Below are 25,621 nucleotides of genomic sequence, written 5' to 3' on the forward strand. Positions count from 1 at the left end.
CATGGGAATGCAAGCTGGTGCAACCACTCTGGAAAACAACATGGAGGTTCCTCAAAATGTTGAAAATAGAACTGCCCTATGACCCAGCAATTGTACTACTGGGTATTTACCCTAAAGATACAAATGTAGTGATCCAAAGGGGCACTTGCACCCGAATGTTTATAGCAGCAACGTTCACAATAGCCAAACTATGGAAAGAACCTAGATGTCCATCAACAGATGAATGGATCAAGAAGATGTGGTATATATACACAATGGAATACTGTGCAGCCATCAAAAGAAATGAAATCTTGCCATTTGCGACAACATGGATGGAACTAGAGCGTATCATGCTTAGCGAAATAAATCAAGCAGAGAAAGACAACTATCATATGATCTCCCTGATAGGAGGAAGTGGTGATGCAACATGGGGGCTTAAGTGGGTAGAAAAAGAATCAATGAAACAAGATGGGATTGGGAGGGAGACAAACCATAAGTGACTCTTAATCTCACAAAACAAACTGAGGGTTGCTGGGGGGAGGGAGGTTGGGAGAAGGGGGTGGGATTATGGACATTGGGGAGGGTATGTGCTTTGGTGAGTGCTGTGAAGTGTGTAAACCTGGCAATTCACAGACCTGTACCCCTCGGGATAAAAATATATGTTTATTAAAAAAAAAAAAGAAAGAAACAAGGCAACTTTTCTAGAGCTGCTGTACCACTTTACATTCCAACTAGCAATGTAACAGATTTGTTTTCTCTGCATTCATTAGCATTTGGTGTTGTCACTATTTTTTATTTTAATCTAATAAATAAGGCATGTAGTGATACCTCATCATCATTTAAATTTGTATTTCTCTAAGGCTAATGATGATGAATATTTTTTCATATCATCATCTGCCATTCACATATCCTCTCTGGTGAAATGGCAGCTCTTGTCTTCTGTCCATTTTCTAACTGGATTGGTTGCCGTCTTTTTTTTTTTTTAAAAACACTCTGTATGTTGAGAGTTTTGTACCTAGTTTTTTAATTCTCTTAACAGGGTCTTTTGCAGAGTAAGAGTTTTAAATACTGAAATCCAATCTAGTGATTTTTTCAAGAATCTTTTATGGATCACAGTTCTAGCGTTGTATCTAAGAACTCTTCACCTAGTCTGAGGTCCTATTTTCTATATTTTCTTCTGAAAGTCTATGATTTTACATTTTATTTTATTTTTTTAAAAGATTTTATTTATTTATTTGACAGACAGAGATCACAAGTAGGCAGAAAGGCAGGCCGAGAGAGGAGGAAGCAGGCTCCCTGCTGAGCAGAGAGCCTGATGCGGGGCTCGATCCCAGAACCCTGGGATCATGACCTGAGCCGAAGGCAGAGGCTTTAACCCACTGAGCCACCCAGGCGCCCCTGATTTTACATTTTATATTTAAACTGATGATACAGGGCACCTGGGTGACTCAATTGGTCAACCATCTGCCTCTGGCTCAGGTCATGATCCCAGGGTTCTGGGATCGAGCCCCACACCAGGCTCCCTGCTCAGCTAGAAGCCTGCTTCTCCCTCTCCCTCTGCCTGCCACTACCCCTGCTTGTGCTTTCTCTCTGTCAAATAAATAAATAAAATCTTTAAAAAATAAAGGATGAATGAATGAACAAATGAACTGATAATACATTCTGAGTTAATTTTTGTACAGGGTGTGAATTTTGAGAGGTTCATGTTTTTACTTATGGAAGTCCAACTACTCTAGCATCATTTGTTGAAAATGTTGAAGAAATACCCTTTCTTCGTGGAGTTGCTTTTGCACCTTTGATAAAAATTAATCAACCATAACCCAATCTAATTCTGGGTTTTTCTTTCTGTTCCAATGATCTATGTGTCTATGTCTCTCCCAAAACCATACTGTGTTGATTACTATAGCTAAATAAAGTCTTAAAACCAGAGAGCTTCCTCCCACATATTTTTATCAGTTTTTTTTAAGCTATGTAGCCTTTGCATATAAGTTGTTGTTGCTGTTTTTATGTAGGCTCCATGCCCACTGTGGAGTCCAATGTGGGGCTTGAACTCCTCAGATCAAGACCCGAGCTGAGATCAAGAGTCAGATGTCTAACCAGCTGAGCTACTCAAGCAACCCTCAATATAAAGTTTAAAACCACCTTGTCTGTATCTACAATAAAATCTCCCCAGCAAACTTCTTTAAAGAGTTCTCTAATTTCTGTCTTCCCAAATTCATTTCTCAACCAATTCTAATCTGACTACTGCTACTACTATTCTACCAAGACTGCTCTTCTTCAAAGGGTCTCCAATAACTTCTGATAGCTAAATCCAGGATTTAGTTCCTTTTTATATATTTTAATCATTCATCAGGATGCCATAAAATTGACCACTTTCTCTTCTTGAAACATTTTATTCTCATGGATTTTCTGAAACCACATGTTTCTGCTCTTAGTTCTATGGCACTGACTGGTCATTTTCAGTAACTTTGGCTGGCATTCTAACATTCATATATATAGGAAATGACATTCTCTACACAGTAGCCAGAGTGTTCTTCTTTAAATATGTGCCTGATCATAACGTCTTCTGCTTAAACCTTCCAATAGCTTCAATGGGGAAAGATTAAGGTTTTTTCTAACAAACAGTGCTAAAACAACTGGTTATCTCCATGCAAATGATGAAGTTGGACCCCTACCCTCACACCGCAGAAATAAATAAAAATTAATTCAAAACAGATCTAAGGCCAGAATATAAGAGTCAAAACTATAAAACTCTTAGAAGAAAATATGAGAAGGATGCTCAACATCATTAGTCATTAGGGAACTGTAAGTCAAAATCACTTCATACACCCTAGGATGGCTATAAGCAAAAAAACAAACAATAAAGGATGTAGAGAAATTGGAATCTTCAAGCATAGTTGGTATAAATGTAAACTGATGTTGCCACTGTGGAAATAGTCTGGCAGTTCCTCAAAATGTTAAACATACAGCTACCATATGATCCTGCAATTCTACTTCCTGGTATATAACCAAGAGAAATGAAAACATATGCCCAATACAGAGATTCATACATGAATGCTCATAACAACATTATTCACGATAGCCAAAAAGTAGAAACCACTTAAATGCCCATCAACTGATGGATGGATAAATAAAATGTGGTATTGTCATATGACAGAATATTATTCAGCGATAAAACAGAATGAAGTACTGATATCTGCTACAACCTTGGTGAGCCCTGATAATGTTAAGTGAGAAAAATAAGACACAAAAGATCAAATAATGTATGATTCCATTTATATGAAATGCCCAGAATAGGAAAATCTACATAGGCATAAAGTATATTAGTGGCTGCCCTGGCTAAGGCATTTGGTCAGGACGGGGAGGGGTTGCTAGAGTAGAGTCTCAAAAAAAAAAAGAGTATGGAGTTTCTTTTTGGGAATGTAAACATGTTCAAAAATTATGATGATGGTAAATATATATACCTTGTAAATACACTAAAGAACTAGCTTTATACTTTAAACGGCTGAATTACAGTGTATGAATTAGATCTCACCACAAAACAGAGATTACTAGGCTTAAAAAAAAAAAAAAAACACAAAATTTCCAATTCATTATAACCAGAACCAATTCCAAAATCCTTACCTTGAGGTTTACAAGTGCTATAGGACTTGTTCTTTACTCCAGCCCCCCAAATTTTGAGGCAGTCCTTTCCCTGACAACTAAATTCATGTGTTTTTTTTTTAATGTCCCCAAATTTGCAAATTTGTTTTCACTTGACAGCCTCTGCACTAGCTGTTGCCATAGCCTGCCTGTACATGACTGGCTCCTCACGTTTTAACCATCACCTTAACAATGAAGACTTCTCTGACCACCCAATTTAAATAGTCATCCAGTCTCTCTCCGTTCCATATCCCCAATTCTCTGTATAACACTTACTATAGATTTATTTACTGTTTATCTCCCATGTCCTCCAAAATTAAAGTTCCATCAAAGATCTATCTGTCTTGTTTACTGCAGAACCCATTTTATCTACAAGTCTAATAAGCATTCAAATGTTAATAAGTCAGTATTTCAGAATATTACCTTGCAGATTCTATATTATTTTATATAGCAAGGAGCTTCAATTCATTAAATGACCCTTAAAAACATGTTTTAAAAACAATGCTTCTGGGACACCTGGGAGGCTCAGTTGGTTAAGCTGCTGCCTTCTGCTCAGGTCATGATCCCAGGGTCCTAGGATAGAGTCCGGCATCGGGCTCTTTGCTCAACAGGGAGCCTGCTTCTCTCTCTGCCTCTGCCTGCCACTCTGCCTGCTTGTGCGTGCTCTCTCTCTCTCTCTCTCTGAGAAATAAATAAATAAATAAATAAATAAATAAATAAAATCTTTTAAAAAAATTCTTAAAATCTTAAAAAAAAAAATTAGGATTCTATGCCTAAATATATAAGTAGCCAGAAATAAAAGAACTACCAATACATCAATATTCTCTACATTCAATCCTGGTGTACAATCACCATGTTCATACATCTGCCCTCTATCCATCTGTCCATCAATTCAAATACTGTGCTAGGCATTATACAAGAAAAAATATAGAACATGGGTTTGGAGTCAGATCCAAGTTTATCCTCAGATTCCAATCCTTCCTGGTGGGTGACCTTAAAGGTATGTAACCTCTCTGAATCTTCTTCATTCACAGCTTGAAGAAATAACTAAAGTAAAATTCCATAATTTATTTGTGTGTGTTATAAATAAGCTCAAAGCAATCTGTAGTATAAAAATATGCAAAGATGCAATAATGTCATTTTGAGATTCAAAATTTGTGTTTTCAAGATGTCCTAAGTCAAAAACCATCTCTGCAGATGCTCTTTCAAGTTAGTACCTGCTGGTGTTTAAGCTGTACTCAAAGCTGTTTCACAAGAAATCCCTGGCTTTGCCTGAAGCCTATATCCAAATAAATGTAAAATAAAATGATTTTTTTATTTAGCCAAGTTAAAAGATGATCTGGTTGGATTTTTCAACTTTTGTAAGAGAACTTCAGCCTTGTCACTTGCCCGTCTCATCTCAAAGTACACGGATCTGTCCTTTACAATAATGTAGAGTCCTATTTATTCATTCTGTAACTATTTATTGAACCAACAGTACATGCCAGACACTATTCTAGGCACCAGAGAGAAAGCTGTAAACAGAAAAAAAAAAAAAAACCCCAAAACAAAAAACCTCCTGCCTCAACGAAGTTTTATATCCTACTAGGGATAAAACAACAACAACAAAATCGTAATTTCTAGAACTACGTATCTTCAGAGGGTGAAAAGTACCAAGAACACAAAAAGTAAAGAGACTAGGGGCTGATGTAGGGGATTGTGCAAACAAGGAAAATTGTAAACAGAGTGGTGAGGGAAGGCCTCAGTGAGAAGGTGAAGGCAATACGGAAGTCCTTGGGAGTAACAATGTTCCGAGAAGAGGGAAGAACTAGTGTAAAGGTCCTGACCCATGGTTGAGGAATAATAACGAGGTCAGCAGGACTTCAATTTTCCTTCTGAGTAAGATGAGAAGTCTACTAAAGGGTTTTACAAAAAGAAGTAACTTAACCTGGGCTTCAAAAGAATCACTCTATTTACTGTTGAAAATGGGTGTGGAGAAGAAGAGTTAGGCGGTAATACAATACCAAAAAACTGCCACCAGAACCGTCATTTTTTTTTCTTTTTTCGTCTCTCTCTCTCTTTTTTTTTTTTTAAGATTTTATTTATTTATTTGACAGAGAGATCACAAGTAGGCAGAGAGGCAGGTCGGGGGACTGGGGAGAAGCTGAGCAGGGAGCCTGATGCAGGGCTTGATCCCAGGACCCTGAGACCATGACCAAAGCTGAAGGCAGAGGCTTAAACCCACTGAGCCACCCAGGAGCCCCCAGAACTGTCATTTAGGAAAAACCATCTAAGGGACCTGGCTCAGTGGTTAAGCATCTGCCTTCCGCTCAGGTCATGATCAAACGGTCCTGGGATCAAGTCCTACTTTGGGCTCCCTGCTCAGCAGGAAGCCTGCTTCTCCCTCTCCCACTCTTCCTGCTTGTGTTTCCTCTCTCGAAGTCTTTCTCTCTGTCAAATAAAGAAATAAAATCTTTAATAAAAAGAAAAGAAAAGAAAAACTATCTAAGAGACATGCTATCAGTTCTTCCAGGTTGTATCCTTAAGATAAGTTAGCCTAAAGGCTACACACACATATTTCTATCTATATACTTATTTACATTCTTAGACCAGAATTTTTATCATCATTACCTTTAATAGGTTAATTTATTGAAAATCACAAGAAGAGGGGCACCTGGGTGGCTCAGTCATTAAGCCTCTGCCTTCGGCTCAGGTCATGATTCCAGAGTCCTGGGATCAAGCCCCACATCGGGCTCCCTGCTCAGCGGGAAGCCTGCTTCTTCCTCTCCCGCTCCCCGTACTTGTATTCCCTCTCTCACTCAAATAAATAATTTTTTTTTAAATCAAAAGAATGAGCCTTATGAAAATGTATTCTATATTTGTTATGATCTATTTTCTCTCCCATTCTTTACATTATTTCTGAAAAGAATAATGTAATCAATTTAGGTAGACTTCCTTCTTGGTTCTTTTTGTACCTTGGCCCCCAAAGAAATTTCTAGGTAAGTTTTACAAATTAAGCATAGCACATAAGTTGTCCTTCAGAGATAGTATATTTATATCCTCCATTCTCAATTCCAAATTCTTGTTTTATCTTTTATTAGTCTTTATTTAGTCACAAGATATTTGTAAGCACGTGTAATTTATGAATCCATGAAAGAACAACAAAAATTTTGCCTCATCACAGTAAAATACTTTAGTTCTTTTCTGAATTGGTAAAAAGTATAAATCAACTAATAATTCTATACCCTTAGAGAGGGGTTAGTTTCCTAGCTAAAATCCAGGATGGAAATGTATCTACTCAAGACAGAAATGCCTCTTGATTATAGTGTAGGAGGCAAACAAAACTTCTACTTCATTTTTTGTCATTTGCAATAATAATTTAAAGAGATCTTCCACAGCACTTCACTATGTGCAACCACCCCCAACACTGTCTAGCTATGATATGTTTTCTTCAGGGCGCCTGGGTGGCTTAGATGGTTAAGCCTCTGCATTTGGCTCAGGTCATGATCCCAGGGTTCTGGGATCGAGTACAGCATCCTGCTTTGTGGAGAGCCTGCTTCTCCCTCTCCCTGCCGCTCCCCCTGCTTGTGCTTTCTCTCTCTCTGTCAAACAAGTAAAAATCTTAAAAAGAATTTATTTTAATAAAAAGATATGCTTCCTTTATCCCCATTCATTCACATTACAAAATTAGCAAATTACGTCCCCATTTCAGTGTCAAATCTATGACTAAATTCTCTACCAACAAAGAATACACTGCAGAAGAAACTACTCAGTTAAAACCAAATCAACAGCACTTAGGTTTTATAATACTGGTTAGATATGAAACGTCAAAATAAAAGATACTGAAAGATTAATGGCCTCTCTGAAAGGAAGGTAATCACTATTCAGATTCAGATTTAAATTCCTGTTTTGATCCATGACGTTCTATCTGTTCTTTCTGTCTCCTCCATCTTCCAAAATCTCTTACACCCAACTACCTTCCTTCTTTTTATATGCTTTTCCTGCTAAGTTTTTAAAAGTCTTTCCACATCCTATTTTCATTTACACATGTCATACATTAAGACCTTCCAACAGGACTGTCTCCACCCCACAAGGTGACCTGTTTCCCTCGACTCCTTGATCTCAAATTACCCTTTTCCTGAGTCCTGTGTAGATACTTGTATCAGCCCCTACCAATTGTTAAGACCATCAACCATTTATTTGGAACCAGAAACAGAAGTTCTTGCTCAGTACCTCTAAGCTAATTGATGATCCTTTGCCCAGGGCTAAAAATAGCCACAGCTGCTTATTTACTGCCCAAATTATTTTTAGGTTTGCATGCACACATACACCCCATATTAAAGACAGAGGGTTAACCCCAATGAACAAAACCAGGTATTAAGTATCTGAAGAGCAATTAAACACTGTACATACTCACAATGTATTTCTACGTACCATAATACTGGTTTTTTTTTTTAAAGAATTTATTTATTTGTCAGAGAGAGAGAGCGAGCGAGTGAGAGCTAGCACAGGCAGACAGAGTGGAAGGCAGAGGCAGAGGGAGAAGCAGGCTCCCTGCGGAGCAAGGAGCCCGATGTGGGACTCGATCCCAGGATGCTGGGATCATGACCTGAGCCGAAGGCAGCTGCTTAACCAACTGAGCCACCCAAGCGTCCCACCATAATACTGGTTTTAAGCTGGTAATAAAGTTGGTATAAATAACTCAACTCGGTTTTCCTTTCTTGTATTTTTTTTTTTCCTTCTCAGGCTACATTAAAGGTTTCTGAAATTACAACCCAGTGGCAAAAGAACTTTCCTTACATAAAATAATAGACACACAGCAAAGAGAATTTTGTGAAATCCTCTTCCCTCCCCGCCCCCTGACATATTATAAAAGGAGCGATATGTTCCTAGGAACGAAAGTATCTTATTTCCTTACTTGTCAGTCCCACGTGCAGGGTCAAGGAAGCTGTGTGCTCTGGCTGCTATTATGATGTTATTTTTAGTCTGGGCACTGATAGCACTAGAACAGTCCAGAGACAGCATCAATCTGCTCTGCAAAGTAGAGATCCCAAATTTTGCACCTTTGTGTTTTTGTTAACATAATGAAGTTTTTTCCTCCTTTATAAATTAGGATGTCAAATTTCACACTGAGGTGGTTTTTTGTCTTGTTTTAAAGATTTTATTTTAGGGATGCCTGGGTGGCTCAGCTGGTTAAGCGGCTGCCTTTGGCTCAGGTCGTGATCCCAGGGTCTTGGGATCCAGTCCCACATCGGGCTCCTTGCTCAGCAGGGAGCCTGCTTCTCCCTCTGCCTCTGCCTGCCATTGGGTCTGCCTGTGCTTACTCGAGCGCGCGCGCGCTCTCTCTCTCTGACAAATAAATAAATAATCTTAAAAAAAAAAAAAAAGATTTTATTTTAAAGTAATCTCTACACCCAACATGGGGCTCGAACTTATAACCTGGAGATCAATAGTCACACTCCACCAACTGAGCCAGCCAGGGTGCCCCACACTGAATTTTATTTTAACAAGACCTTGATTTCCTTGTAGATATGCAGTTTCTCTAGTTCAAAATGTCATTTAGCTATGTTTATCTTCATTAAAAAAAAAAAAAAAAACCTGAAACCCACTCTTGTAGAGCTTATATTCCAGTGGGTAAAGGAACAAGCAAATAAGTAAATACATAATCCCAAACTGTGATCAAGGCTTAAAAGGGAAACAGTATGGAGTGATGAAGAATGGGATAAGGGGAAGGGAAGACAATCTAGATAGGGTGTTCAGGGAGGTCCCTGATACTTATGGCAAGAAATATGAACAGAAATCAACCAAACAAGGTCATTTAACCAACAAATATTTACTAAGCGTCTGTACTTGCCAGGTTCTTTCTAGATGGTCATAATAACCATGTATCAGACAGACAGGATCCCCAACCTAAGATGGGGAGGAATAATGGGCACTTTAAAAAAAAATATATGGTTAACTTTATTTTTTTTAAGTGTATTTATTTAAAAGAGATAGAGAGAAAGACCATGTGTGTGAGCAGGGGGAGGGGCACTGAGAGAGAAACAGACCCCCTTGAGCAGGGAGCCTTATGTGGAGCTCAATCCCACAACCTTGAGATCACGACCTGAGCAGAAATCAAGAGTTGGACGCTCAACCGAGTCACCCAGGCACTCCCCAAATATGGTAACTTTAGATACTAAAGTAACTTTAGATACTAAAAAATACTATGATAAAGATCAACCAGGATAAATGTGACAGTGCCTGAAGGACTGGGCTGCTTTAACCTGAAATCGTCCAAAGCCTCCCTCAGATGATAATGCGGAATTAAGATCTGAATGAGAAGGCAGCAGGACAAAGATCTGATGAAAAGCATCCCAAGCAGAGTAACAGCTGAAGTACAAAGGCCCTGAGATGGGAACATGCTTGGCATGCTCAAGGGAGAGAAAATGGCCACAATCATTGGAGCAAAACTGGCGAGAGAGGAGGTCAGAAGCCACAACCTGACATTTTCAAATTTTATTTCTGGTGAAATAGGAAGTTTCTGGAATGAAGTGGTACTTCAAAATGTTCAAGCTAGCCATTGCTGGGCGTGAGGGTAGGTAGGGGTGCTTGAGGGAGGTCTAAGGAGCGTGTACAGAGGTCACACATTGGAAAAGAGCAGACCATGTTCATGGAATTAAAAGAAGATCAGCTGCACAAAAGCCCACAAGATGAGGTTGAGGCCACTCTGTTAACTCAGGTAAGGAATCTGGATTTGGAATTTGGACTTTAATTTAAAATGCAAAGAAATTCAAATGGTTATAAATGGGGAAGGAATGACAACCATGATCTATACTTGATTTATATTTGAAAAAAGATTCCTCTGGCTATTATGTGGGAAAAGGCAAAAAGGAAGAAGGCAAAAGGGGAAATAAGGACCTGTTAGGATATTAAGAGCCTACCTACTGCAGGGCTCAAAGAAACGGTACTGGTGGCTTTGACTGGGGGCGGGGGGAGGTGGGCAACAAAGGAGACAGCAAATTATATATGGATTCTAGACAGGTAAGATTCAATCAACAGGGATTACCTAAGAGGACGCTGGGATCAAGGGAATGGGAAGAATCAAAGATAACTTCCCAAGAATTTCACACCTTACGTAGGTAAATGGTTAATTCCTCCACAATGTGACATTACTGATTTCTGGTTGACTGTGCTGATGTTAAAGTTGCTGCTGGCTGGGGTGCCTGGGTAGCACAGGTGGTTAAGCGGCTACCTTTGGTTCAGGTCATGATCCCAGAGTCCTGGGATCCAGCCCCACGTCAGGTTCCTTGCTCAGTGGGGAGTCTGATTCACCCCCGCTTATGCTCTCTTGCTCTCTCAAATAAATAAAATCTCTTAAAAAAAAAAATTGCTCTGGTACAAGATACAGATGCCAACAGTAACAAACATTTCTGACCCCCTCCCTTAAAAACAAAACAAAACACAAAAAAAAGCAAACTTGAAGTAACTCACTATGGCTTTTTTCCTGGCAGGACCCACAACACTATGGAAAATGTAGACAGATACTGTGAAGGAAACTTCTAGAGATCTGGGATTTAAAAAGCCATAGCTGCTTCTCTATCAGCCCAACGAGTTAATTTTCGGCCTACACACATGTTCACTGGCCAGGGTGAGACCTGTCTCCACCCTTCTGCAACAAATAGCCTACAAGACCCTTGGAAAAAAGACAAGAAATGAAGATCATTCAAGTAAAGAAAAGTAACACAGATCTTTAGCAGACACTTTTCAATATCCAATCGCAGAATGGAATTTTTCATGCTGAAACAAAAATCTGAATATATTCATTCAAACTAGAGACAGATTTAAAAAAAAAAATCACTGCTTTAGTAACAATTGGAAGCAAAACATCTAATGTTGAGTAAGGATAGCATTTTGATTATGAGTAACGGGTTTTTCTTTTTTTTGAGTAACGGGTTTTTCAATGCTAAAAGCCATTATTTTCCATTATTGTGGCATGTTTTATATGTCTTAACTTGGGAGCTGCATGGTTTCCTTCTCCCTGGATTTTAAGCATGCGAACTTTGAAAAGCAAAGAAAGAAAATCAGCTGGCACAATGCTAACCTCATATAAACTATCAATCACTAATTTTCACATCTCATTCCTAATCTTTATAGGAAAATGGGTATTTCAAATTAGAAGCAATTTTATATATGAAAACCTAGACTAAATGAAATTTTCCTTCTAAAGTGTTTTTACCCAAAAGAGGTTATATTAATGTTTAAAAATCAAACAATTCTAAATTGGAAGTTTTACCATTTCTGTGCTATACTTGAGATTTATAGGTACAGCAGAAATCTTTTCTAGATTAATCTTGAAGGCCATACTGGAGGACTTACTGTTGCAAAAGAACATCTTCTAGGAAGGCTCCCTTTTTCAAAAACAAGTGTTAGTTATTACTGTTTACTTCCAGAAGCTACAGAAACTAAAATGAGAGGGAGAAAAAAATACTTAAAGCCACAGGACAAGAAATAAAAGGGAAAGTCTATGGGGCACCTCAGTGGGTTAAGCGTACGTGACTCTTGATTTTGGTTCAGGTCACCATCTCAGCGTTGTGAGATCAAGCTCCTGGTCCTGCTCACTCACTGGGCAAGGAGACTGCTTAAGATTTTCTCTCTCCCCTTCCCTCTGTCCCTCTATTCCTCTCTAAAAAGGGAGGAGGGGGAGTTTGTGGAAGAACAGGACAAATTTAGTAGGGCAAATGTTTTACATGCTAATATAAAGAAAAATGTATCTTAAAAAAAGTTTTTTTGCGCTTTTATTTCTGTTGAATACACACATATAAATGTACATGTATAGTGAGTCACGGAGTCACAATGTAAAATATTGTCTCTTACCATCAAGAGGCTTGAACATTATTGGTTTAAAGTGTGCACAGGGGGAATGCAGTTGAGAGAAAAGCCAATCAGTATGGCAGAGCCTAAGAGGGGCTTGGAACACAGACTAACTTGTAGGGCCAACCACCCTGGATTAAGGAATGGAGCTAAAAAAGGGCAGGGGGGGAGTGCTGGTTGAAATTCAGAATAAATAATTGACATCCATTCCCTTGAGATCAGCTTTAATTATAATGAAGCAGAATATGAGGTACAGTTCATTTGCTGAGTTATTTCCCAGTTAAAGTAAGGAAAAACCAAAGATCATCAAGTGGACTTTGTTTCAAAGGGAATCATTAAATGTAAATACTTTAAAATGTCTACATTTTATTTAAATTTGCATTAAATTTTGAAGATGTTATAAAGATTATACCTCAATGACATTCTGGTTAAACATATCCTACTCATCTAATTCTTAGCTCCCTTTGGCACCGGGGTGGCTCAGTCAGTCAAGCACCCAACTCCTGGTTTCAGCTCATGTCATAATTCCAGGGTTGTGAGATTACAGGCCATGTTGGGCTCTGCCCTGGGCACGGAGCCGGCTTAAGATTCTCTCTCTCAGAGTTCCTGGGTGGTTCTGTGGGTTAAGTGTCCGGTCATGATCATAGGATCCTGCAGATCAAGCCCTGTGTTGGGCTCCCTGCTCAGTGGGCAGGTCTGCTTCTCCCTCTCCCTCTCTCAAGTAAATAAATAAAATCTTTACATATATACATTATATATATGTAATATATATAATCTTAACAAAGAAAAAAAGATTCTCCCTCCCTCTGCCCACATGCACTCTCTAAAATAACAATATATTAATAATATAAATTATTATTATTATTAGCAGCTCCCTTTCAATGAGAATACCTAACTTTTTGAAACTGTCTTTGGATTCTGGGACATTGTTCTCTCCACATTTTTTTCTTTTTAAGATTTTATTTATTTACTTGACAGAGAAAAAGAGAGCACAGCAGGCAGAGGGAGAGGGAGGAGCCGGCTCACAGAGCAGGGAGCGTGATGTGGGCCCCCAGGACTCTGGGATCGTGATCTGAGCTGAAGGCAGACACCTAACTACTGAGCCACCCAGGTGTCCCCATTATTCTCTCCTAATTCTCTAACTCTCCTCTGCAATCTCGTTTGCTAACTTCCACCTCTGTTCATAACCTAAAATAAAAGGTTATTATTCTTAGGGTTCTAGCCTCTTAATGGGAGATAGCCAAATAGTAATAGTTATGATTTATTATTAAACATTAATCACATATCAGACACTGCTCTTAGTGCTTTACATGCACCACTCATTCTCATAACCATTCTATGGCAAGTCCTTTTACAGTGAAACCCAAGATAACAATGAATTCAAATTTAGCACAATTACTGACTAGTAATAAAGAAATGACAGGACTGGAAAGAGCAGCAAAATCAACAATCAAACTGTACTATTTATAGGATGCAGTATAATAATTAACAGTGTTACTCTCAACTCTACAGTCTGAGCATTTAATGCATCCCTGGCTCTACCAACTACATGTTGAAGATCTTAGATATTTCAAAATGTATCCATTTCGGAAAATACACACTTACACAAAGATTTATAGCAAAGATTTACGGTGAATAACCGAGGTGTCAGAGTTTTTGTTTTTTTTTTTAAGATTTTATTTATTTATTTGACAGACAGAGATCACAAGTAGGCGGAGAGGGAGGCAGAGGCAGAGGGAAAAGCAGGCTCCCTGCCGACCAGAGAGCCCGATGTGGGGCTTGATCCCAAGACCCCAGGATCATGACCTAAGCAGAAGGCAGAAGCTTAACCCACTGAGCCACCCTGGAGCTCTGGGGTGTGATGTATCTTAACGATGGAATATTACCCAGCAATAAAAACTAATGAACTTACTGATACACACAGAAATCAGTGAGAATTTTCAAAAACAATTACACTGAAAGAAGCCAGACCCCCTCCCCTGAAAAAAAGACAAAAGAAGACACTACATGAAAAAAAGACAAAAGAAGACACTAGAAAATGGAAACTAGTCTCCAGTGACAGAAAGCAGAATGGATGCTTGGGACCCAGGAATAGGAAAGAAGGAGAGATTACAGAGACCTCAAGGATGGATATGCTCATTATCTTGACTGTGGTGATGGTTTCATAGTCAAACTCATCAAACTGTATACCTGAAATATGTACAGTTATTATGTCAGTTATACCTCAACAAGGCTGTTAAAAAACAAGAATAACATATCTGAGTATTTAATAGGTTAATATACATATATGTAAAACACTTAATATTTACTATCAAATACTGCTATTCTAATTTTAAAGTCTATGATTCATACTTGAATACAAATTGAAAGATTTTCATTTTCATTTTCATTTTAAAAAAAATCCATAAAAAATTATAAACATATTAAAGGAAACAAGTATTTTAGCTTAAGACTCTCAAAGAAACAACTTTTTGATACTGAGCGTGAGCAAAGTATGGTGCTAAAGGCTCTATACAGATTATTTCATGTAATCCTTAGAACAACAATCTTTTGAGATAAGTGGTATTATCTTTATTTTACATATGAAGATACAACAGCCTTACAGTGTTATATAACTTGCTCAAGTTCTTAGAATAAGCAGAAAAGGTAAAACACTCATATCTCATGAACTAATATTTATTTATTTATTTTTGAAGTAATCTCTCCACCCAACATGGGGCTCGAACTCACAACCCCAAGACCAAGAGTCACATGTTCCACCAACCGAGCCATCAGGTGCTCCTGATGCCATCAGAAGCTCCATGTCCGTAATTTTTTCTCTTCACTGAAAGAAGGTGACCTGACTGCTGGCTTTACAAAGGAGTCTCACAGAATCTAAACAGGTGACAAGCAAAGAGTTCACTGCCAAACCTTCAGGAACTTGGCAATCGATTATATAAAGTTGGTAAATCAGCATCACTTACCATATCTGTAGCTTGATCTTCTTCCCTTGCAATTCAACTGTTTTGATCTTAAAGTCTATTCCTACAACACAGAAAAAAAAAAGGTAAATGGTATCTATGGCTTTGAACTTAGCTCTCCTAAAATTAAATGGAGTAAACATAAAAACACACTTTTTAAAATCTGGGTATCTGTGTTTGTTTGGCTCTTGTTAGTCACTAAGTAAGAACATTCTGAGCAAATTATCCAATTTCAAACTTGAGTAATAGAAGATCCAACATGGCAGAAGAAACAGCTATATAGGAAGAGTTTTTACAATTAGGAAATTAAAAGGTAAACTTTAAAATATCTAAAAAATTTTTTTAAGATTTATTTATTTATTTATTTGAGAGAGAGAAAGAGACAGTGAGAGACAGCATGAGAGGCGAGAAGGTCAGAGAGAGAAGCAGACTCCTCATGGAGTTGGAAGCCTGATGCGGGACTCGATCCCGGGACCCCAGGACCGTGACCTGAGCCGAAGGCAGTTGCTTAACCAACTGAGCCACCCAGGCGCCCAATATCTAAATTTTTTTAAAGTAGGTTCCACACGCAATGAGCTTGAACTCATGACCCCATGATCAAGAGTCGCATGCTCCACTAACGGAGCCAGCCAGTCGCCCCTAGCATAGCTAATATTTTAATGCAAAAAAATAAAAATATGTTTCCTAGTAGGAAAAATATATAGCCTTTACTAGCTTGCAAAGTAAAAGACTACTACCAGGGATAAAGAGGGTTATTTCTTTTCTTTTCTTTTTTAAGATTTTATTTATTTGAGAGCGAGAACAAGTGAGAAAGAGAGAGAGGCCGCGCTCCCACGCTCTCGAAAGGGGAAAGAGGAGAGGGAGCACGATGCAGAACCTGATTTCTGGACCCTGGAATCATAACCCAAACCAAAGGCAGACACTTAACTGAGCCACCCAGGCACCCAAGAGAGTCATTTCGTGATGATAAAAGGATGAATTCATTCAGAAGGCATAAAAAGACTAAATGTTTATTCATCTAAGAACACAGAGCTTCCAAAGACATGAAGAGATGTATTGTGGATTGCCCAGCTCTGTCTGCTCCCTAACCAACCAAAATCTTCAGCTTGGGTTGAGTTCCCCATACCCAAATTAAAAGGAGAGAAGGGTCTTGTGCCTGGCATTTATAAACCTCAGACTTTATCTACAACCCATAGTTTTGTTTCTCTAGGAATTACTGAGAAAACTGTCCTACAGTGACCTAGTTGTCAAGACCAATTCTGAACAAAACTAACCATTCCAATTAAGCGTACAATTTGTTAATTAATCTTAATGACAAACCTGACAACCAATACTATTCCAGAAAACTTCCCTGACGAGAGGTGAAATTAGGACACGCTCTGTAAGCTCCCACCTTTTGAGACAGAAACTGGGTACAACTGGAAAATTTACATTTTAGGCTTTTTGAAGCCACCTACCTCCATCCTAGACTCCTTGAGTTTCTCCCTCAATCAATGTTGTCTATCCTCAAACTAATTAGCAGTGATTAAAGCAGTTCTTTATTCTTTTCTGCACAAAAACTCCCACTGTCTACCTCAGCCATTTATTCTTCAATCTTCATTACTGGTTTCTCCTTATCTCTCTGAACTTTCCTAAAAACTGGAGTGAACTTTTCTCTCTACTCATTCCCTTGGTGATTTTCCTTAATTCCATGGTTTCAAATTCCCCATATACACTGATAACTCTCAAATTTTATAACAAAGACCAGACCTCTCTCTTGAACCCCAAACTTAAGATAACCATTGTCTATCTGCAAATCCATGTTTCATATAGATTAAAACAAAAGTTCTTAAAATGGTTCATAAGGCCCTACACATTCTGTCCACCTATTTTCCACCCTGTCCACATAATTCTCACATAATATCTTTCTTTGATCTAGCTAAGAGTATCAACCTCTTTATTGTTCCACACACATGCGCAAGATTCCCACCTCAAGGCCTTTGCATACAACTGTTCTCCCAACTTGGAATACCTCTTATGGCTCCCTCCCCTCACTATCCTTTTCTAAGTGGCAACATTTCCCCATGTCCCACATCCCATGTCCACTGTCTGTTAATAATCCCTACCCTCCCTCTTTACTCTTCATCTTTAACATCCTTCAAATATACTGTATATATCTACTGATCCCTGATATTTATTGTCTGTCTCCCTATGCCAAAATATAAGATCCACAAGGGTAGGATCATTTATGTTTAATTCATTTAAATTCCCAGCACCTAGAGCTATGCCTAACAAAAAAAACAGACTTTCAAAAAGTATTTGAATGAACAGATAATTGATGTTTTCTAGAGAAAGTGAAATGGTACCTGAGAAAAGATACAGAAATATTTCACCCTTAGGGTGAAACTCACTACTTGACAAGTTCCACACTTGTCCACTTCGTATCCAATCATATTTTTAGAACCTTAGGCCAAAATATGAACAACAAAAGTTCTGATGAGATGCCAAAACTGAAACGAACCAAAAAAGAGAACCTGCAGGAAACAGGAGCAATGCAGAAAAAGAGAAAAGACAGCTCCTTTTATCTTCTCAGAACAAGACAGGGGGAAAAAAGAGAGAAAGGGAGTAAGGAAAATTAACCTGAATCAGAAAACTCTTGGAAACTAAAAACAAAGGGGGGGGGGGAGGAAGATCAATATATTCAACAGAAAGACTGTAAGAGAAAACTGAGATCTCCCAGGAAATATAGCAAAATGACAAAGAATGGAATTTATGTGATATATGACACATTAGAAGTTCAAACCGGGGGGGGGGGGGGCGCCTGAGTCGCTCAGTGGGTTAAGGCCTCTGCCTTCGGCTCAGGTCATGATCCCGGGGTCCTGGGATTGAGCCCCACATTGGGCACTCCGCTCCACAGGGAGCCTGTTTCCTCCTCTCTCTCTGCCTGCCTCTGCCTGCTTGTGATCTCTGTCTGTCAAATAAATAAATAAGATCTACTAAAAAAAAAATTTCAAACTGGGAAGTCTGACATCTAACTAACAAGCTCAAGAAAGGGCAGAGAATGATATCACGAAAATAATAATTTAAAATCTGTAAAAGAAATCCTCATATCAAGAGAAATAATAAAACTAAAAGGCAACCTACAGAAAAGGAGAAGATAATCTGCAAATGACATATCTGATAAAGGGTTAGTATCCTAAATAAAACAAATAAAAATAAAATAAAGAACTTTTAAAGCTCAACACCCCAAAAAACTAATAATCCAATTTAAAAATGGGCGGAAGACACGAACAGACATTTTTCTTTTTTTTTTTTTTAAAGATTTTTTTAAATTTATTTATTTGTCAGAGAGAGAGAGTGAGCGAGAGCGAGCATAGGCAGACAGAGTGGGAGGGAGAAGCAGGCTCCCTGCGGAGCAAAGAGCCCGATGTGGGACTCGATCCCAGGACGCTGGGATCATGACCTGAGCCAAAGGCAGCTGCTTAACCAACTGAGCCACCCAGGCGTCCCTCGAACAGACATTTTTCAAAGAAGATACAGAGATGGCCAAGAGACACATGAAAAGATTCTCAACATACCTACCATCAGGGAAACACAAATTGAAACTATAATGAAATGATCACTTTACACATGTCAGAATGGCTAAAATCAGTAACACAAGAAACAACAGGTGTTGGTTAGGATGTGGAGAAGGGAGATCCCTCTTACACTGTGGGTGGGAATGTAAACTGTGCAGCCACTCAGCCTAATATGGAGGTTCCTCAAAAAGTTAAAGAACTGCCCTACAATCCAGCAACTGCACTTCTAGGTATTTACCCCAAAAATACAAAAATGCTAATTCAAACGAAAACTGCACCCCAATGTTTACAGCACCATTAACTACAAGAACCAAATTGTGAAAACAGCCCAAGTGCCAACTGATTCAGGAATGGATAAAGAAGATAAGGGCACCTAAGTGGCCCAGTCAGTTGTTGAGCATCTGTCTTCAGCTCAGGTCATGATCCCAGGGTCCTGGGATCAAGGCTTGAATCAGGCCTGCTTCCCCCTCTCCCCACCACCACCTGCTTGTGTTCCCTCTCTCACGGTCTCTCTCTCTCTTTCTCTCTCTCTCTCTGTCAAATAAATAAGTAAAATCTTTGGGAGGAAAAAAACAAGAAGATAAAGACAGCACCTGGATGGCTCAGTCGGTTAAACATCTCCTTTGGCTCAGATCCTGATCCCAGGTTCCTAGGATTGAGCCCTACTGCTCCCTCAATCTCTGGCCTTCACAACCACTTACTCTTACGCTCTCTTATAAATAAGTATATTCTTAAAAAAAAAAAGAAGAAGAAGAAGATAAAGACACCCATACACTGGAATATTTCTTGGCCATAAAAAAGAATGAAATCTTGCAACCACATGGATGGAGCTAGAGAGTATTATTATGTTAAGCCAAACAAGTTGGTCAAACAAAGTAAATACCATATGCTTCCACTCATATGTGGAATTTAAGAAACAAAACAAATGAGCAAAGGGACAGACAGCGGCAAACCAAGAAACAAAACTTAACTACAGAGAACTACCCGATGGTTACCAGAAAGAAAATGGGTGGGGAGATGGGTTAAACAGGTGATGAGGAGTAAGGAGTGCACTTGTGATGAGCACCTGGTGTATGGAAGTGTTGAAGCACTACATTGTACACCTGAAACTAGTATTATACTGTGTGCTAACTAACCAGAATTTAAAACTGTAAAAACAAAAAAACAAAAAAACTGTGCAAGAAAACTTAACAGAACCAAAGGAATATTATTTTATACCAACTTACCAAATGCCTGGCATAATGAATAAAATAAGGTCTATACCAAGTTGTAGCACCATGACATTCCAAGACACCAGGAATAAAGATAATATTATAAAAGCTTACAGAAACTAGGTCATATGAAAAATCGAAAGTGACAACTCTGAACTTGTACTCTTCAACAGCAACACTAGAATACAGTAAGATAATGTTTTTGTTTTTAAGATTTTATTTATTTGGGGCGCCTGGGTGGCTCAGTGGGTTAAGGTCTCTGCCTTCGGCTCAGGCTGGGGATCGAGCCCCACATCGGGCTCTCTCTCAGTAGGGAGCCTGCTTCCCCTTCTCTCTCTGCCTGCCTCTCTGCCTACTTGTGATTTCTCTCTGTCAAATAAATAAGTAAAATCTTAAAAAAAAAAAAAAAAAGATTTTATTTGACAGAGAGAGACCTCAAGAGAGCACAAGCAGGGGAAGGAGAGGGAGACAAAGGACTGATGCAGGGCTCGATCCCACGATTCTGGGATCGTGACCCAAGCTGAAGGCAGACACCTAACTGACTGAGCCACGCAGGTGCCCCAATAAGATAATGTCTTTTAAAATGTCTTTTTCAACCTGGGGCACCTGGCTGCCTCAGCCAGTAGAGAGTATGAGACTCAATCTCACAAACATGAGTTTAAGCCCCATACTGAGTGCAGCAATTTACTTTAAAGAAGGCGGCGGGCGGGGGGGGGGGGGGGCACCTGGGAGGCTCAGACATCAAGCATCTTGCATTTGGCTCAGGTCATGATCCTAGAGTCCTAGGATCAAGCCCCGAATCCGGCTCCCTCTTCGGCGGGAAGCCTGCTTCTCCCTCTCCAACTTACCCTGCTTGCATTCCTGATCTTGCTCTGTCAAATAAATAAATCAAATCTTAAAAAAAAAAAAAAAAAAGGTGATTTGCAACCCATATCCAGCCTCAAATCAAATGAAAGTTAAGTAAAATGCATTTCAAGACGTGAAAAATCTCAAAATAGTTTGCTCCCATGCATCTTTTTTTAAGGCAACTACCAGGAGACTGCTTTGCTGAAAACAAGAAGAAATTCAGCCAAGAGTGAGGTAAATGGCAGTTCAAACTGGCCTAGAGAGCAACCAGTTCAAAAGTGAAAGCAGATAGAAATGGGCAGAACAAAATGAGAAGTAATTTCCAAAAAGTATGCCTGCTAAGAGAGGGAGAGGAAAAAATGGTATTAATGTAATTTGTGTGAAAAAAGAAATTCAGGAGCACCTGGGTGGTTCAGTCAGTTAAGCATGTGCCTTCAGTTCAGGTCATAGAACTCAATCCCTGGAGTTGAGGTCCAGGGATTGAGGGGTGTCCAGGGATTGAGTCCCGAGTTGGGCTCGCTGCTCTACGCAGAGCTTGCTTCTCCTTGTGCCTCTGCCTATCTCTGTGTCTCTCATGAATAAATAAACAAAATTTTAAAAAAGAAAAGAAAAAGAAATTCAGAGGATCCGGCAATTCTGTTGCAGTCTGGGATAAAGTATGGATAGTGTCTTGAACACTAAGTGAATGTATCAATAAAGGAACTGTAATTACGATAAAAACAGAAAGAGATCCAAGAAAGGAAAAGTGATTATAGTACACCACTTGGTTTAACAGCTAATAAAAACGTGTTGTAACTATTTGAGAAGATGAAAAGAAAGGCACCAGGAGTGTCCAGTGTTACCCAAGTGAATGATTCTCATTTCCCATAACAAAAGAGAACTTTCGAAGTTAAGTTTTTGGGGTTTAAGTTAAAAGCTATGACTAAAGGAATATGGTGTTGAAGAACAGAGAAAAAGGCCAAAAAGTGTTTGGAAAAGGAAACACGCAAGTAGGCACAGGGCAAAGACTTGTTGTTGCTGCTGTCCTCACAGGCCTTGAAATACTATATGACTTCGAAAATTCTGGTCTATTTCATTAACAGAAATAAATATTGGATGAACAGATGCCTGGGTGGCGCAGTCGGTTAAGCACTGCCTTGGGCTCAGGTCATGATCCCGGACTCCCGGGATCCACTCCCGAGATGGGCTCCCAGCTCTGCAGCAAGTCTGCTTCTCCCTCTGACCTTCTCCCCTCTCATGCTCTCTCTCACTCAAATAAATAAATAAAATCTTTACCAAAAAAAGGGGGTTAACAAAGGAAGAGGTGGGTTTACAAGTATGTTTTCTCCACTATTTAAACACTTCAATTTGACCATCATATTTTAGCATGGCTCTAAGCCACCCCTGCAGTCTCATTCCCTCCAGTCTTCCTCTTACAGTCACCTTCAAACACAACTTTTGCAGTGGTCTGCTTTTTCCAAGTAAATACCTTTGTCACACCAGCATGTATTTTCTACAATCCCCAAAACACACACATCTAACTAAGTATGGGAAAAGTTACGATAGAGTGGAAAAGCTTTTGATAAAATTTTGGAATAAGAGCAAAATCAATAGCTCAACTGCTCAAGAGAAGCTAGGAAAATCTATCACCTTTTAAGATTCTGCCAGGAGAAATAACCAGATTCTCCTGCAACACTATCACTTCCTGAATTACCACAGACTAGAGCAATCATAGCGTTTGATCCAACCAGCGGTTCTCTTTTAGGTTTTGCTTATGTAAAAACACTCTAAAGGAAATCTCTGTTTTTTACAGATTCCTGGGACCCAGCTCACAAGTATTTCAATTTACTGTAATCTAACTTTTACCAATTTTCAGCTGCTCAGGAAAATAAGAAACAACATCAGCCAAAATACCTGCCTTAATGATGTTGCAGAAGCACCATCCAGTGGCAAGAGGAGTAACTGCAACTTCTAGCCACTACAGAGAGCAGTTCAGCTCTGATGACACACCAACGCTTAGTACTTAATGCAATCAGAAATAAACTCCAGACAGCCAAAGTTTAACAACTCATAAGTAAATAATATCTGTGATTTTTTAGAAGATTTTTTTATTTATTTGACAGAGAGACACAGTGAGAGAGGGAACACAAGCAGCGGGAGTGGGAGAGGGAGAAGCAGGCCTCCTGCTGAGCAGGGAAGCCTAACCCAGGACTCTGGGATCATGACCCAAGCTGAGCAGAAGGCAGATGCTTAATGACTGAGCCACCCAGGTGCCCCAATATCTGTGATTTTTAGTAAGTGAAAATAATGTGTTTTCACCACATGAGGAAAGGAAATAAGAATCCTATACCTACAATCCCTTGAATGCAGTTTTGTCTGGAATTTAAGAAACATGATTCTAATCCTAGCTCTAGCTCTGTCATAACAGCATAAATTTTGAAAAGATCACTTTTCAATACAGACATTAGTTTCTCCATCTTGATGCAGAAGTGAAAATGGAGAATACAAAAGTTTACTGTAAAGATTCTTTCACGTAACAGTAGTAGTTTACTAAACACTTCGAGAATGTACTATGTGCTTGGCACTGTTTTAAGTCCTTTGAGTGAATTAATGTACTAAATCCTCAGAACAATCCTAACCCATACTTTTGTTTCCATTCTACAGATGAAAAATAAAATAAAAGCCAATAGCAGGAGAAAAAAAAAAGGCAGTAACACTAATATTTACTGGATAACTACTAAGTGTTCTAAGCACTTCACATATACTATCTCATTTAATATTCAAAAATATCCTCTGCAAAAGAACTAATATGCCTATCTACAGAAGAGGAAAAAAATTTTTTTTAATTTAAATTTTGGTTAACATACAGTGTAATATTGGTTTCAGGAGTAGAATTCAGTGATTCATCACTTACATACAACACCCAGTGATCATCACAATTGCTCTGTTTAATACCCATCACGGATCTGGCCGATCCTCTACCTCCCTCCCTCCATCAACCTTCAGTTTGTTCTCTATCATTAAGAGTCTCTTATGGTTTGTTTCTCTCTTTTGCTTTTCCCTTCCCATATGTTCATCTGTTTTCTTTCTTAAATTTCACATGAGTGAGATCATACTGTTTGTCCTTCTCTTACTTCACTTAGCATAATACACTCTAGCTCTATCCACGTCATTGCAAATGGCAAGATTTCATTCTTCTTGATGAGTAACATCCCACTGTGTGTGTGTACTTATACACACACGCACACTACATCTTCTTTACCCATTCATCAGTTGATGGACATTTCGCTCTCTCCTCAGTTTGGCTTTGTTAATAATGCTGCCATAAACATTGGGATGCAGGTACCCCTTCAAATCTGTATTTTTGTGTCCTTTGGGTAAATCCCTAGTAATGCAAATTGCTGGATTGTAGTGTAGTTCTCTTTTTAATGTTTTGAGAAACCTCCATACTGTCCTCCAGAGTGGCTGTGCCAGTTTGCATTCCCACCAACAGTGCAAGATGGTTCCCCTTTCCAGAGAGGAAACTTTAATCTACCCAAGGTCAGAGAACTAACAGGTGACAGAACCAGAAATTAATTCCATGTGTTTTTTCAGACCATACAGGCCCTTAACCTACATTAAGTTCCAGAACTCCATTTTTAAAATTTATTTTTATTACCTTTGAAAGAAAGAACACATGGGTGTGCAGGGACTGGGGGAGAGGAGGAGAGAGAATCTTAATTAAGCAGGCTCCACATCCAGCGTGGTGTCTAATGCGAGGCTCAATCTCACAATCAGAGATCATGACCTAGGCCAAAATCAGGGGTTGGACGCTTAACCAATGGAGCCATCCAAGTGCCCCCCTTAACTCCATTTTTTAATTTACCTATTTAATACTGAGGAAAATCCACATAAGGTGTACCATTTAAAAATGAACAATTCAGTACACTCAATGTTGTGTTACCAGCACCTCTACCTAGTTCCAAAATGTTTTCATCACCTCAAAAGGAAATTCCATACCCACAAAGCAGTTGCTTTCCATTATCCCCTCCCATGACTCCCCAGAAACATGTCTGCATTCTGTCCTACAGATATACCTATTCTGGATATTTTATATAAATAGATGCACACAACATGTGACCTTTTGTCTCTAGCTTCTTTTATTCAGCATGTTTTCAAGGTCTATCCACACTGCATTTATCAGTACTTCATTCTTTTATGAATGTATATACACTTATATGTATATATACCCTAATATGTATATACACAATGTTTATCTGCTTATTTTTTTAAGCTTTTATTAAAAGAGAGAGGGAGAGAGAACAAGCAGGAGTTGGGGGGGAAGTCAGAGGGAGACACAGACTCCTCGCTGAACAGGGAGCCCACACAGGACTTGATCTCATGACCCAAGCCAAAGAAAGCCACGCAACCGACTTAGCCACCCAGGTGCCACATACACTTTTTTAAAAATTTATTTATTTGACAGTCAGAGATCACAAGCAGGCAGAGAAGCAGGCAGAGAGAGGAGGAAGCAGTCTCCCCGCTGAGCAGAGAGCCCAATGCAGGGCTCAATCCCAGGACCCTGGGATCATGACCTGAGCCGAAAGCAGAGGCTTTAACCCACTGAGCCACCCAG

General features: G+C 39.1%; 1 protein-coding gene across 1 annotated transcript in view; it reads right to left on the reverse strand.

Moving 5' to 3' along the window:
- The window catches only part of RAB10 (RAB10, member RAS oncogene family), an 88,403-nt gene that overhangs the window by 15,274 nt on the left and 47,508 nt on the right, over positions 1-25,621 (reverse strand). Inside the window, exon 2 of the mRNA XM_045079294.1 lies at positions 15,417-15,477. Coding sequence (XP_044935229.1) covers positions 15,417-15,477 — 61 coding nt within the window. The remainder of the gene's footprint in view (positions 1-15,416; positions 15,478-25,621) is intronic.

Source organism: Mustela putorius, unplaced genomic scaffold (assembly GCF_011764305.1).
Source record: "Mustela putorius furo isolate JIRA1106 unplaced genomic scaffold, ASM1176430v1.1 tig00000281_pilon_pilon_pilon, whole genome shotgun sequence".
In the NCBI taxonomy this organism is placed as follows: Eukaryota; Metazoa; Chordata; class Mammalia; order Carnivora; family Mustelidae; genus Mustela; species Mustela putorius.